Source organism: Gavialis gangeticus, unplaced genomic scaffold, assembly GCF_001723915.1.
Source record: "Gavialis gangeticus isolate Ggan-Ray unplaced genomic scaffold, GavGan_comp1, whole genome shotgun sequence".
Taxonomy (NCBI): Eukaryota; Metazoa; Chordata; order Crocodylia; family Gavialidae; genus Gavialis; species Gavialis gangeticus.
The window spans coordinates 10,829,786-10,844,299 of NW_017729012.1; the positions used below are offsets into that span (position 1 = coordinate 10,829,786).

General features: G+C 43.9%; 1 protein-coding gene across 1 annotated transcript in view; it reads left to right on the forward strand.

Annotated features, from left to right (window-relative positions):
• The window catches only part of PHF12 (PHD finger protein 12), a 47,685-nt gene that overhangs the window by 2,001 nt on the left and 31,170 nt on the right, over window positions 1–14,514 (forward strand). The window contains exon 2 of the mRNA XM_019510970.1: window positions 3–101. Coding sequence (XP_019366515.1) covers window positions 3–101 — 99 coding nt within the window. The remainder of the gene's footprint in view (window positions 1–2; window positions 102–14,514) is intronic.

The following is a 14,514-nucleotide window of genomic DNA, read 5'->3' on the forward strand; positions in this document are numbered from 1 at the left end:
AGCGGCCGCGCCACCAACCACGACAGCTGCGACAGCTGCAAGGAGGGCGGCGACCTGCTGTGCTGCGACCACTGCCCTGCCGCCTTCCACCTGCAGTGCTGGTAAGGCCAGGCCCCCCCCGCCGCCCGCTCACCCCAACATGGCGTGTTTTCGTGCTCAGCGCCATTTTGGCTGCCCCAGGGCGGGGGGGCGCCCGCCCCCACCCGGCACAGACACGCTCCTCGAAGGGGTGGTATCGTGGCAGCGGCACCCGGCCTCTTTGTCCCCTCTGTGCGGGGTGTGGTGGGCTTCGGCGATGTGCGCAGTATAAGCAAAGAGATGTTTGGGGCGGGGGTGTCGTCTGGACTCCACGATCCCTTCCGGTTCCGCAATTTGTGGCTTTTAGGACGTCATACGTCGGACTGGGAAGCTTTTGTGCCGGCTTAGCCTCGCGTGTGCGTGTGCTGGGGGGAAAACCGCCATTGCCTTAGCAAGAGGGGTGGGGGGGAGCGTGCTTTTATGTTCAGCTTCCCAAAATAGCTTCACGCATACCTCTTTTCAGCGGTTGTTTGTGGGCTTTTGAAGTCCGGTTCTTCGAGGAGTTTGTTGGCGGGAGTGGGGGGAAATGTTGCAGCTCTGCTTCTCAACAAAAACCGAGCATGGATGAATCGACTGTGTCCTGCCTCGTCGTAACAGTCGACGTGTCTGTTTGAGTCGGGGAGAGATGTGCAAGCTGTGATTTTAATGTGGCGAAGGTTTCTTGGTTTTAATCGGCGAGTGGGAAACGATGCTTTCTTTATGTGCGTTGGAGGCATCTGGGGAGTAGATTTTTTTTGGTGGGGGGGGATTTCCTTCAACAACTGGCTGAATCAACTTGACTAGTCAGTTTGGTCGACATTTTCATGCCATGAAAATGGAGCTTGATCCTGTCAACTTCCACTTGCTAAAATAGAGGCGGCGGCTCTCATGTGCAAGCACTTGTAGGAGATTGCTGGGGTTGGGTGTATGGACAGATCGGCAGCAGTACAAATTGCAGTGTGAGAGAGAAGCATCCTGTCTTCTACAGCTACAACATTAACATCGTCTGAGGTGTCAGGTCAACTAAGCAGACCTTTTCCTTAGCAGAAGTAAAACATGGGCTGTGCTGTGCCCTGCCGTTGTTCCCAGACTTGTGTGCCCCACTCCCCAGATGTATTTGAATGAGATGAGTTGCTTGTAGGATGACAGTATTCTTTTCTTGGTCATCTTTGGTTTTTGTTTTCATCTCCTACATCTTGTTTAAAGTAAACTTCCTCTTTGGGTAGAAACTCCAGGCACAAATGCAGCACTTGCAGTTTCCCTGTTTGTTTTTTATTTATTACCTGCAACTAACAATGAAGGTAACCTTTAAACATACCACTACAATGGAGTGAGTCAATTCAGAATTGACTGACTAAGAACTCTAGATGTTAGCCTGGCATTATCAACCTGTTTTCTCATCCCTACAGAGGAGAAATTTAACACAAGATTGGAGCTCATGGCTACTGCGCAGAAGATGTCTGAAGCCATTAGCAGCTTTTGGTCTGTATAATTTGTGAGGTGGGGATAAGGAAAATGACTCAGAGGAAGGAAGTGACTTGCCCAAGGTCACTCAGGGACCTGGCAGCAGAGCTGGGAGACAAACCTGGCTTTTTCCTAGGCCCGTGCCGCCTCCAAGAATAAGTAAGCAGTGCTTGTGTAAGTCCTTAATGAGCTGAGTTCCTTGACTACATAAATACACGTGTGTGTTCAAATTCACGGTGGTCTTTTCCTTTTTGAAAAAGGGAAACAAATGAACAATAATCCCCCCACCCTTTATTTCCATACCCTGTTTCAGTCTGGTGAGGGAGGCCTTACCCTCCTTTGTTCTTCCTTGCCCAATAATGTGTTAGCCTCACGTACCTCAGTAAGCAAACCTTCAGGCAGATATTGTGGTTCTAGTTAGGATTGTTGGATGTTGACAGGGTCACTCCAGGGAAGGAGGCTGCTTCTGAAAACCCTTTTACCTTGTTCTGAAACCTGTGGACTGTCACATTGTAGTTGTATTTAAAAAAAAAAAAAAAGTATTGAATTGTTCTGGGCCTAGCTAGTTTATTTTCTTCCCAGAAAAATGGAGTCGTGATAGGATTGTCACTCACACAGTGGCTCTGCATGGCTGGAACAGAACTTGATTAATTTATTATAAATTTGGCCAATCTTAAAATGCTATTCCAGAAAGATTAGCCTGTGACAAACAAACAAAACGTGTATTCTTCTTTTTAAGCACACCCTTAGAATTGGTTGGCACGTATTGATTCTGTGATGAACTGGGATATGGTGTAATGGTTTTTAGAGAAGTCATGTTGCGTTTTCCGTAGGCTAGCTATGATATCACTTCTGATATCTATGTCCATTGTTCCTCAAGTTGAAATTTCCTGTTGGAAACTCTTTCTGACTTCTGCTGGCTTCTTTATTTTTATTCAAAGAGACTGTATTGCTTCAGCATTTAAAAGTCTAGTTCTGGTTACAAAGTTTGCATATTGATAGGGTTTTGCTTGCTACTGGGGTCATTTGAGTACAAGTTATTGAGCAGTTCTAGAAACAATGTGGTCAGTCTCCCCTCGGTTCCGTTACAAGAAGGCGTTGAGCTAGATGAATTTCTTGTTACGTAGAAGCAGTGTATTTGCTTATAGCGTTTCGTACTCGTCTCTAACCCCCTTGTTCTCGAGGTTTCTGATGATAATAGTCCGTTCCCCTCTTCTCCCTCCCCTACTATTCCTTCCTTGATCCTATAGTAGACTCATAATCCTGTGTTTGAGATCGGTCATGGAAGCTAGGGCGACGTCACAAATTGAGCAAGATTTCCCTGACAGATTAAGCAGAAGGTGATTGTTAGAGAAAGACCTCTGGCTTGAAATTAATGGACACGTAGTAAGAGTGGATAGGTGTTGCAAAATGGAGAGAGTGAGCAGCAGAATCTCTTTCCACGCGAGAGGCTCTTGTGCGTCACTGAATCGGGGCATTCAGAATGGCTAAGTCGTATTTAAAATTGGCACCCAAGTACTCTGGTGTTAGTATCCTGAAGCAACCCGAGTTGTTAGAAACTAGCCAGCTGCCTGTTGTAGGAAATTAGGCATTTTTACATGAAAGAAAAAAACAAAACAAAACAAAACAAAAACCACCACCAACAAAAAAAGTCGTCTTTTCACGTTTGGTTTATCCTGTTGGTCTGATCCAGGTTAAATTCTCTGGCTGTCCCAGGGCAAATACACTGCATCCTTGCTGAGGGCTGCTAGTTCCATCAACTTTTTTTTTTCTTTTTGAAGCACTTGCCTCACCATGTTTATATTTGGCTCTGCTTCCTCTTTCTGATTTGGCAGTCTTCTCTGAAGTGCTGTTGTCGAAGAATCGGAGCAGCAGAGCTTGCAGAAAGGCAGGCAGAGCTAACTAGTCAGTTTTTTGCATACTTTATTGTCTAAGTCACAGTGGTAAAAAGCTTTACACATATAATGGGAAAATAAGTCTCCTTTAACTTGTAAGAAAATAGTCCTGTTTGAACTCTGCTGTAATTGCACCTAAAATTCACTTGGCCTGTCCTAATTTAGCACTCAATTTAGTTTTCCATTTAGTAGTTCTGGGATTTTATTTATTTATTTATTTAGGCTTTGTGTCAACTCCCTGCAGGGGGGTTGCAAAGAGGATGGAGCTGGACTGTTCTCAGTGGGGGCAGATGACAAAACAAGGAGCAATGGGCTCAAGTTGCAGCAAGGGAGGTTTAGGTTGGATATGAGGAAAAACTCTCTCACTAGGAGGGTGATGAAGCACTAGAACAAGGTAGTGGAGTCTCCATCCTTGGAGGTTTTCAAGGCCCAGCTAGACAAAGCCTTGGCTGGAGTGATCTAGCTGGGGCTGGTCTTGTTTGGAGCAGGGGGTTGGTCTAGATGTGACCTCCTGAGGTTCCTTCCAATCCTCATTGTCTATGATTACATCCTGCCCCTTTTGTGTTTTTTGGTTATGAACAAGGCATCCAGTTTCTGGCTTTCCTTGTGAATTTCACTGACTTTTATACTGGGTTAGGTTGTCTGTACATCCTGCTCATAAGAGGCTGACTCTGCTCTGTATTAGCAAACTGGGTGGAGATTAAATGCATTATTGATGTGGGTCTTAGTTTTGTGAAAAACTTCTGATGTTTTAAAAAGGTTTGCACCCAGGCCTTATGAAGGCTTAAGTAAAGTTGAATTTATAAATTTTGAATGTTTACTGTTGTAGAAAGCTAATCTTGATTAGCTTGTATGTAAAGTCTTTTGACAAAATCCATCCTTTAGAAGGCATTTGAAATAAGCCTGATATTGAACCTGGATTTAATTTGAGCTCATAATCCTAAAATATTACCCTCTATTCGTTTTGAAAAAAAATAATTAATTTGCATCATTAACATGTTTGTATTTTGGTTGGTTAACTTCAGACTTTTTTTCTCCTTTCAAAGTGGCCACTCGCCAGTTTTTTATGGTTTAATTGATTTTGCTGTTTAGGTGGTGTCAGGGCAGTGCTGAGTTTGAGATACTCAGCTGCTTTATAAAGAAGTGATTCACTGGTCTAGTTATGTAGAAGGATGCTTGGCTTGCATCTGGTGATGATAATCTGACTGACGTTAGCAGCTCAGCTAACATGCCTCCTGTATAACTTTTGGTCTGTTTTACACACGTGCTCTGAAGTGCAGAGCTAGATAGGTTCAGCATAGAAATAAAGCTTGCCCTAACGTAGAACTTTCTGGGGCATAAATGTATTGCAACTTGAAGATGGACTGTTTGTTTTGTTTTTTTATTGTATTTTTCAGGAGGCTGAAAAAATGTGCGCCCTGCAGTATGTGGGTGCACAGTCTCAGTAGATGAGGCCTGTACAGGTTTCAGAATGAATTCTTACACTCTGCTGCATATTAGACTTTCAAACCAAGCTGTGGGTAGCTGCTGCCTTAAAACCACATCATGACAATCAGGTTTGCAGGTTACTGGTGACATGGGGGAGGGGAGGGAGGAGGCTCTTGCTTAAGATAAAAAAGACTCAACCTACCTCTCCCCTGAAAAGATTAAATTTATAGTAAAGGGGATGAATGTAGTAGAATGAGATGAAGCTGTCATTTTAAAACCTATGGGGTAAAATCACTGTTCCCTTGTCAGTGGGGAAAAGTGTGCTTTTTTGTTAAACTATAACTTCCGAAATAGGCTCACAAATATCTTTTTAAATGGTAACTTGTGGGCTTGTACTGCAGTAACAAAGTCCAGTTCTTAGTGGAGTGGCATCCACAGCAGTTCCGAAAGGGCGTGTTGTGGCACACTGTTGTGAGTGGCAGAAGTGTGCAGTGGAAAATGGGCTGGATCGGGCCTGTGGATTATAACCAACCCCCACGGACCAATGAGTGAAGCATGCCACCAGCAGTAGTTTAGAAAGCAAGTGTGTGCCCCCAGGTATCAAAAGTTTGGGAGACACTGGTCTAGTACGGTGTTTTACATGTGACTTTTGTTTGAATTCATAACTGTTCGGTGTTCTTGCTTTAGGGTTTAACTCTGCTAGACATGTCACAGCTGCTCTCTCCTGGCATATTATCAGACTTCTAGGTGTGGCTCCTGGGAGTGTTTCAGGACACGGAAAGTCTTCCCAAAGGGTTTCTGGCACCTAAGGGCACGTGCTTTTGCAAGGGGAAGTTTTCTTAATCGGATGTGAGTTCTGATTCATAATGTTAATTAGCTAATAACTAGCTGTGTGCATCTTGTGTGTTTTCTCTAACCAGTCTTTTCCTTTAATCTTACTTTGTCTTGTTGTCTTACAGCTAGACCACTGCATGGGCTCAGTGCTAGGAAATTGAGAGGGCACGGTTGCTTTCAAGTTTCGTACAGCATTTGGTAAGAAAAAGGGACAGCTTCCATGCAATGCAACCAATGTGGGTTTGTTTGTTTTTTCCCTTAGCCACTGGCTGGGGTGGAAGAAATCAGGAATTCCAAAAGTTGTCCGTAACGGATAAACTGTAGTGTAATTCCAGGTACTTTCAGCAAAACGCTCATGGCTCAGTTTGACCGTTAGTAAGTATTCATACCAAGAATATGTCTTGGGTTTGGGAGGTGGAGAGTGGTGGGCTTGGGTGTATGGCACTAGTGTGCACCTCAGGCCTCTGGTAGCGGTTTCTGATGTTATGGGAACAGAACTTCGTGGTAGTCCCCTGCTTCGGAAATTCCTCCTGGTTCTACACCTGCTTCATTAAGCAGAGCGTGACTGTAGCTTAATGGAAATGATCAAAAGTATCAATGGTGTATTAACACCTGCGCGTAATGCTAGGCTTCCTGGAAATGAGTTGTTGCATGTGTAGTGTTTATAAATATATCAGCCTTCACTTGTATGACTTTGTCACAGATCTTGAAAGAAGGAAGGCAGCAGCAGTGATGGTGTGTGCTTATTGGGGGTCTTGATAGATAGCAGCTTTTAAACTGAGTTGGTCTCTCTTTCTACAGACTCAGTTGTGATGTGTATAGGATACTTAACTTTTCCTGTGTTCTTGGAATACTTCTCCTTTATTCTAAATTCAGCAATAAATAGCAGACTCCTACTGTAAAGAACGTTAGTAAGAAGAAGGTGCTCCTTTTGAAACAGAACTAAGGAATGGGGAATGTTTTGGCGGCAAGGAAACTACGGTAAAAAAACGACGGAAGAACAATGCAGGAAGCAAGTTTGGGCTTGTGAAAGCGTTAAAGTAATTCAGAACATAATACGGCTTTATTCTGGGGATGTGAATTTCCTGATTCGGAACAAGCAGGTGTCTTGCTGCATTGAGTTATTGGCTCTACTGACTCCGTGGTAGTCAGATGGTCAAAGAGATTTTTTTCTTGTGGTGGTCGAGTCCCAATCAACCGTCCAGTCCATGGCTTTCTGCCCAGCTTTCCCGGTAGTGTTCTCTCTGATGCCCGGGGGCACTGCGAATGGTGCTATATTGGTAATAATAAATAAAAGGTCTTGCGTATGTGGCGGTGGCTGGTACTGTTGTCAGCTTTTTTTCTCACAGTTCCAGCCATGCAGATTTGTGGTTTTGCTGTGTCAATACTTCTGACGTGGGGGTTGGGGGTTATTTTTTGTTTCCCCTTTCCTCCCAACCCTTAGCACACTTTCAGATTACCTTTCCACAGAGGCGTTCACTCTTATTTGTCTTTTGTGCTTTTAAGATGTGGTACTGTCCCTGGAACACAGGACTGGGAGGAAGTCTGACAACACAACTGAACTTCTCTTCTGCGCAAGTCACCTGAGTCAAACTTAGAATGGGCTAGAATTTGATTTGTGTGATTTTTAATGCAACAGCGGCCTGAGGACCCCTTGCATGGGTCAGCCCCACTTCCCTCGATGCGTTCCTGGCAAGCCGTTCCAATCATTGCAAAAACAGTTGCCTATACAGGCTTTCAACTTGGGGGTGGGGGGTGTTTCTTCTCTGATCTTCCCCGGCTAGGAGTAGCAACAGGAACAGGCTACAAAACAACTTGGAGAAGAGGAAAAAGTTTGTGCCCTGATTTGCCCCTCTGATGCGTGTGGGTAAGGGTTTGTATATGCAAACGCTGAAAGTTAGTGTCCAATTAGCTTTTAGAAGTCTGTGGTTTGCGTCGTGGTTCTCTTTCTTATCTTGGAAGATTTGGTGGCTAGCTGAAGGTCAAAGTGATACCTGATAAACTGAGGGGCTGTTGCTTTTATTTAGAGACCATTAAAACCAAATCAGTGTTAGTTGACAGTTTAAGTAAAATGCGTGGGAGTAAAGCTCCCCATTAGACAGTCAGTAGTTTCATCACTTCTCTAAGACTTGAAGTCTCAATTCACGCTTCTTTAATTCAAGGAAAATCTGCATCAGAACAAAACAAAAGAAAGTTGATATTACTTTTAAATAGTATCCACTTTGGTCACACTTACTGAAAAGTGGAACAGAAATAAGATTTTGAAGATGAGCAACAAAATACTGGAGCTGGTATTGAATCACCCTTTCACCAAAACTTTCTGTATGTTACCTTTTCAATTCAAATATAAAGTAAATAGCTTAGAGAAGAGAAGCGAGGGGAGCTTTGGCTGTATTTATCAATGGTATAGAGAAGGATAAATCAAGGCCAGCAGTTGACCTACCTGAGGAATAATATGCAGTAATTATACAGTACACCTGCAGCAAAATAGTGAGTGTTCAGTAGGCTTGGGAAGGAAGGCTTTGACAAGCATGTGGGTAATGAGAGGTGGTTAAAAAAGAAGCATTGTGTATCTTCCTTGTTTCAGACTCTAGACTTGGAACTAACTGATGAGATATGGAATTAAGACAATTTTCCTGTAAGGAAGTTTTTCTAGTAGAAGGTTACTTGTACCTTTTCTGAAGCAGCTGATATTGGTCTGCCCTGGTAGGAAAATTCTTGTTCTCCTTTAGTCTCAACGTGGACTCCCCCTTCACTCTTTCTTCCTGCCCATCCAGCTTGCAACGCTGGTCTTGTCTTGCCTCTCTTCTTTCTGCAAATCAGCTCACCGATTCTTCTGTATCCAGACTTCGGTGGTTCCTTTCTGGTGCTCTGTGCCAAAATGCTGCATCATGCAGTGCTTGTTTCCCTGAGTTACTGTACTCGGCTCCTTTGTGATTTCTTGGCACCCAGTGGCTAAAACAGTCCATTCTGGCTGCACTGACCACAACCGCAGCTTCAACAGCGATTCAGGTACCTTTGTCTGCTCTTGCATGGCCATCCATATTCCTGCCTCCTTTTTCTATACTGCATGGTTCTTCTTACATTGGTCCCTGCTCTACCCTCTCTTCCACTTCCTTGCTTTGTTACTTTCTTTCTCTTTTCCCCCATTTAATCATATTCCATCTGCCTGAAATCCTATCTCATTCTTCAGAAACCTTCTTGAAACCCATGCCCCTTGCCTTGCCTTCTGTATCAGCTCCCATCCCTGTGCTGTCCACTGCTTCCCATTCACTTGGTATCCAGTCTTTGTCCAGAACCTTGTCTTTGTGTGATTTTTCCCCACCCCCTAACACTTTATTATGTTGGCCTGATCCTTAACCCTCCCCTCTTGCCTGTCAGCAAGTATTACTCTGGTCTAAACTAACCATCTCTTGGGTCAGGAAACGTGTCTCTAATATTAGAATCTGCACAGTGGCATAGAAGGTGATGATGCCATGTGACTCTTCATAATACCGTGTCCCTTTTTCATGACTTTGTGGAGGGACAGGAGTCAAGTCAGGGTACTGAGTGGCTACATTTGGCTTCAAAACTTGCGTAGTGAGTAATATAAAAAATGCAATAGGAGTTGCAAAGGAACAAACACCCTTATTGAGCTTGTTTGAGATGTTCTGCTTTGGGTCAGACCCCACTACTAGCAAAAGTCTTCTGCCTATATAGCTTGTACTTTTGGGGGAAATCAAGCTTGAGCAAGAAAATTTTCCCAGTATGAACTGAGCCTACAGGAGAGGCATTGTCAACAGATCTATTCAAGCAGGCACCTTTCAGCCTAGGGTAGCCTTAACACCAGCGTGCCTTTTGTCATCTTACCTTAAGGCACCGCATCCCAGGTGTCGGGAACCTTGGGGAAACAGTGGCTTTGTTTGCATGTGATTCTGTAAGCTTAACAGGTACATGATGTAGCTTTTTGTATTCAGCATGTGCAGTATTGTGCGTTGCACTAAGTGTATTAGCTTTCTGCCCAGAGGATTTCGGGTCACTCTGAAAACTATAGAGAAAAAGGGCATCTGTACACATGCTCCAGGGTAGGGTGGGGGAGTATTTTAATTAGTGGCCCTCAGGAACCACTCTAATTAAAAAGCCCATGGTGTCTTGTGTATTCAGCATCCTACATCTCAAAATTACAGCAGGGACGCTTTAACTAAAGCTTATTCAACAAGCTTTAGTCAAAATACCCCGGTGCCATTTTGAAACGTGGGGACGCTGAATGCATGAGACGCTGCAGCACGCTGGAGCCTTCTGATTAGAAGGCTTCAGCAGATTCAATTAAGTGAGTCTGCTCCAACGTGTTCTAATCGGGGCACATGTAAAAGTGCCCAAAGTGCCTCACACACCATTTGGTGCAGTGTTCTGAGGTGCAGTGCAACTAACAGCTTAAACCAATGCAAAACAACAGTTTGGGATTTTGGGAGAGCATTGCATCTCGTGGGTTTGCTCTGCTGTTCCACAGGTAGGCAGGGCATAATTACCTGCATTGGACTCTTCCTGGGGCAGCCTTGTAAGCTGATTTTTGCATTGCAGGGCTTTAAGTTTGAACCTCAAGAGGGTGTTCCCTTTGGCTGCTTCCTCCAAACGGTGCCAGGGTGTCAGCTGCATGTATTTATTAGCTGGGAGTCTGAATCTTGGGATGGTGTGGGCCTTCTGACCTTGGCCAGTAGCTCAGGAGTGTGGGATAGAGACGAAGCAGGAGTGCACTTAACTGCCATATCCAATCAGACCGCTGGAGGTGCTCTCATCTCCTGCTTTAATAGTGCCCAGGATCGTCTGTCAGAGGAGCGACCAGTTATGGAACATGATGCATGTGGTGAATCCCGTGTCTGCATCTTGGGAGCTTTAATGGAATGTTCTGTGCTGTCTTCAGAGTCCTGTATATCGGAATACCAAACTTCCCTTCCGCAGGTGGCTGCTTTTCTCGTGTGCCTCCTGTATTCTCCCTTTGAACCAGACTTTCCAATCTTCGGTTCTTTTCACGTGGCAGTATCTCTTTGCTTCTGATCGTATTTACTACCTAGCTCTGGGCCGTTTCTTATTCCTGCTATATTCTAGAAACAGTGTGATCAAATAGTGAACGCCTTTTGAGGGAATAATCAATGGTTTAGAATGATCATGGTATACTGTTTTTAGTTGGTTCTCCCTTCCTTTTGCACAGTCTTTCTGTCATTGTGCATTGAGCTGTGTACTCCTTTACGGAATGGTACTAACGTAGACCCAGAAGCGTACACAGATATTTTTTAAGTCTTTCTTTTCCTTTCAGCATGCAGACCTAAAGAGACTGATCACTTTACGTTCCCAGAAATGTTCGTGGAGAAAAGAATGCAAGTGCCCAGTTTTGTAGCGTTCAGTTAAAATCTGTCAATTTGAATTAGAACGCCTGCTTTAATTCTTTTAAGTGGTATAAACTTGGCCACTCGTAATCTAATCATACCCTGCACTTGCCATCTTATTACTGAAGCTTTATTACAGTAAAGATGCACTGGAACTTTAAGCATAACATTCTCAGAAGGAAGTAAATCTTTCCATGTATTGGCTTATCTCGAGTTTGGGACAGCTTTTATGTTCTAACACTTGTCCACGGAAACGTTGGACTTGCGATAGCCATCAGACAATTGGATAACTTGGACAGGAGGTCCACACCGTGGATCCTACGTGCCATAGCTTTATCAGTTGTACAAAATAGCAAAGCAAAGCAAGGGATGCGTAGCATAGAGCTGTTAAATTGGACATTGTGTAAACTGGCTTTACTGATGTGAAGCGATTCTGGCATTGCTGGGACAGGGGAAAAAAAAAATAAAATTCTAATACGTTAAGAATATGGGGTCTCTTTTCTATCTCTCAGAAAATTAGCCGGCAAACTTCTTTGGCACAAAAGATTTATGGTGGGAAGGTAAGCATTGAGATGGGGAAGGACTCTACTGGCTGCAGCTCTCAGCTAGTTCTTTTGTATAACATGTTGGCTCCAAATGTTTTGTTCCAGGTGTACCTTCCCCTGGAGGGTTTTGGGGAGCAGCTGTGAATGGAAGTGTGGGCCCAGGAAAACTGTTTCAAAGAACGGCAGGTTTTAAAATGATACAACTTTCTATGTTTGTCAATGGGGCGCTTGTAATACACTGGCACTCTAGCGAGGTTTCCTTGTACAGTTTTAGTTGTGGCCACCATTGAGGCCAGATGCTAGGATGCCAAGGAGCCTTGTTCTCTAATGATGTTCATGGAACAGCTGTAGCTGCATCTGTCGTCAGAATAAATGAGATCCCGTGTTAAAGGCTTTCAACACTTCTTCCTTTTATCAAGCTGGCAAACTTACCCTGCGTCTCCCAGTATCAGCCCTGTTGCTAGATCCTGGTACGTAATGGGAAGGAGAGTGACTTGATAGAGGGGCTGCTGGGAATTTTTGACATGACATTCTGATTTTCATCTCTGCACACCAGCATGCTGCATATTGATGAGCTATGCACAGAAAGCATTGAAAGAGTTTATTCACGTGCAGCAGCCCTGAATTTCCCCTAAGCGCTGCCACCAAAGCCTGATGGAAACTTGCTTTCATTCTCTGGCACCAGCAGGCGGGGAGCACTCTTACTATGGTTCACAAATCGCCTTTTTAAGCAAGATGGCCACCAGGAATGCCGTTTATAATTAACTTTCCTTTCAAATGCGTTTGCAATTGGTTTCTGTTGAGAAGAGCTTCTTACCATTGCACAGATCAGAGAGGGCGCCATTCCTTAGAGCATTTGTTTTCTTTACTTTGCTGACCTCAGGAAATGACGGTAAGTATAATTATAGGATTTAGTCTAATGACAGGCATCAAATGTATGTGAGCTCCGGAGTGTGAAATTGAAAAGCAAAGCAGCTTTATGCTATTGTTTGCTTGATGAAGACTCCTAACATGCAGCTGACTTTTGAGGGAGTTTGGATTTCATCATACCCATTTAAATGACTGTTACTTTCCTAAGTGAGGTTTTGCATAATTCAAGCAAGAGAACCTCAGAACCTTCTCAAATGAATCTTGACGCTATAGGCCTAGTATATTTGGTAGGGATTTTGAGAGAATGCAGCTGTATAGGAAAGCCACGAGATTAGTGTCAATATAAGCAATATACAACACAGGCCCTGTAAGCTGTTCTTTACATATGTAGAGCTATGGAAAATTTAAATGAGTTCCCTATGGGTCTTCACTGTGAACGACATTTCTGATGTGTTTGCCTACGTAGCTTTAATATGGGAAGTCAGACTTTGCTTTTCCAGAGATGCCTGCATTGTGTCTTAAGTTCTAAAGTGTGGATGTCAGGCTGCTGAGCAGATTGAGGCAGGTCACACATCAGCAACCTTCCATGTAAGATTCGTGCTGCTGCACCATTTTCGCCTGCATGTCATGATAAAATGGAAAAGTCTCTTGAAATGGAGGGCAGGCTTTATATAACAATCAGTGGTGGGATTCCATATTAGAAAGCAAACGTATTGCATACAAATAACGTTGAGCAACAGGTCCTGCTGGTAGCAACTTAATCTGTAGCAGATATTAATGCCGTGGAAGTGTGTGCATTAATGAATGTGAAAAAGAGCAGGTAGAAAATAGCCACGTTCTCCGCAACTGAAGACTGACTGTCCTGGTTGGAGTCTAAAAGTGATCTAATAGACATCCAGTAAAGGGATGAGGAATTTAGCCATAACTAGTTTAATTTCAGTTATAGTTGCATTCTTTTAATTATGACTGTTGGCTTCTTAAGTTAGAATCTAGGAAGTTGCTTTTTTTTCTTGCCAGGAGAGCAGCAGCACAGGCATATTCATCTATCTTGGTTAATGCAGCGCGCTGTCTTGGCGAGCAGCTCATTAGCCACCAGGAGCAGAAGTGGTCTGTAGCATGCTGACCTGAGTAGCCTGGTCTTGACAGTGGGCTTTGTAAATTCAAGAAGGTAGGCTGGCATTTTAATTGGGAACTTTGTTCAGAGAGAAATCATAATAGATCAAATAAGACAGGGATTCTGTTCTGAAGTGCTCTTTTAACCTAGAGATGGTACTGACTAATGTAAGAGTCCTGTAGACGGGGAATCCAGGTAACATTTTTTTCATGGTGTTTTGGTCAGCATTGAGCAACTTAAATACCTTGCACTGATATATGTGTGCATGCAGCAGATGCTTTTTATCGTTGAAAAATAATCCGTTCTAACTTGCTTTTCCTTTTCCTTTACTTCCCAAGACACTGTTAATTGTTTTGTAAAGTGCGTAGGAATATAGTAACAGTAGTTAAAACAAATAGCCAGAGGTGAGTTTGGCAGCACTTTAGTTTGTGGGCTGGCAAGCTGTGCCGGCCCTGAAGCCGGGCAGGCATGCTCTGTGGTGGTTCAGGCATGTTCAGGAGTGCTGCAGGAGCTGCTTTCCCCCTTCTGTATTTTTTGGGACTTCTGTTTGTTTCGTTTTGGTCTTATTGTGGGGGTGAGGAACAGGGAATAGGCAAGTTAGTCCAAAAATAAATGCACCTTCATCATAGCTACAGGTTTTAGGTACTTCACAGCAAGGGGAAGTAAAGGCTCTGAGGATACTGCCCAGTGCATCTCGGGACTTGAAACCCGTCCAAAGTTCAAGCAATCCTCTGAGATTGGTGCTGCTGCAAAGATTCTGTTAACAAAAGGTTAGAGAGGTTGAAAAGAAACCTCGTTTCAGCCAGATGCTTGGGACTTCCTGCGAGCTGCTGTAGTTGAAAGAGGTTTTGGTGTTTTGCATCCTCTGGGGAGGCTAAGCTGCTGTTCCCCTGAGCTGTCGTCATGCTTCCCTTGCCTTCCCCGCCTCCCCCCCCCCCCCCCCC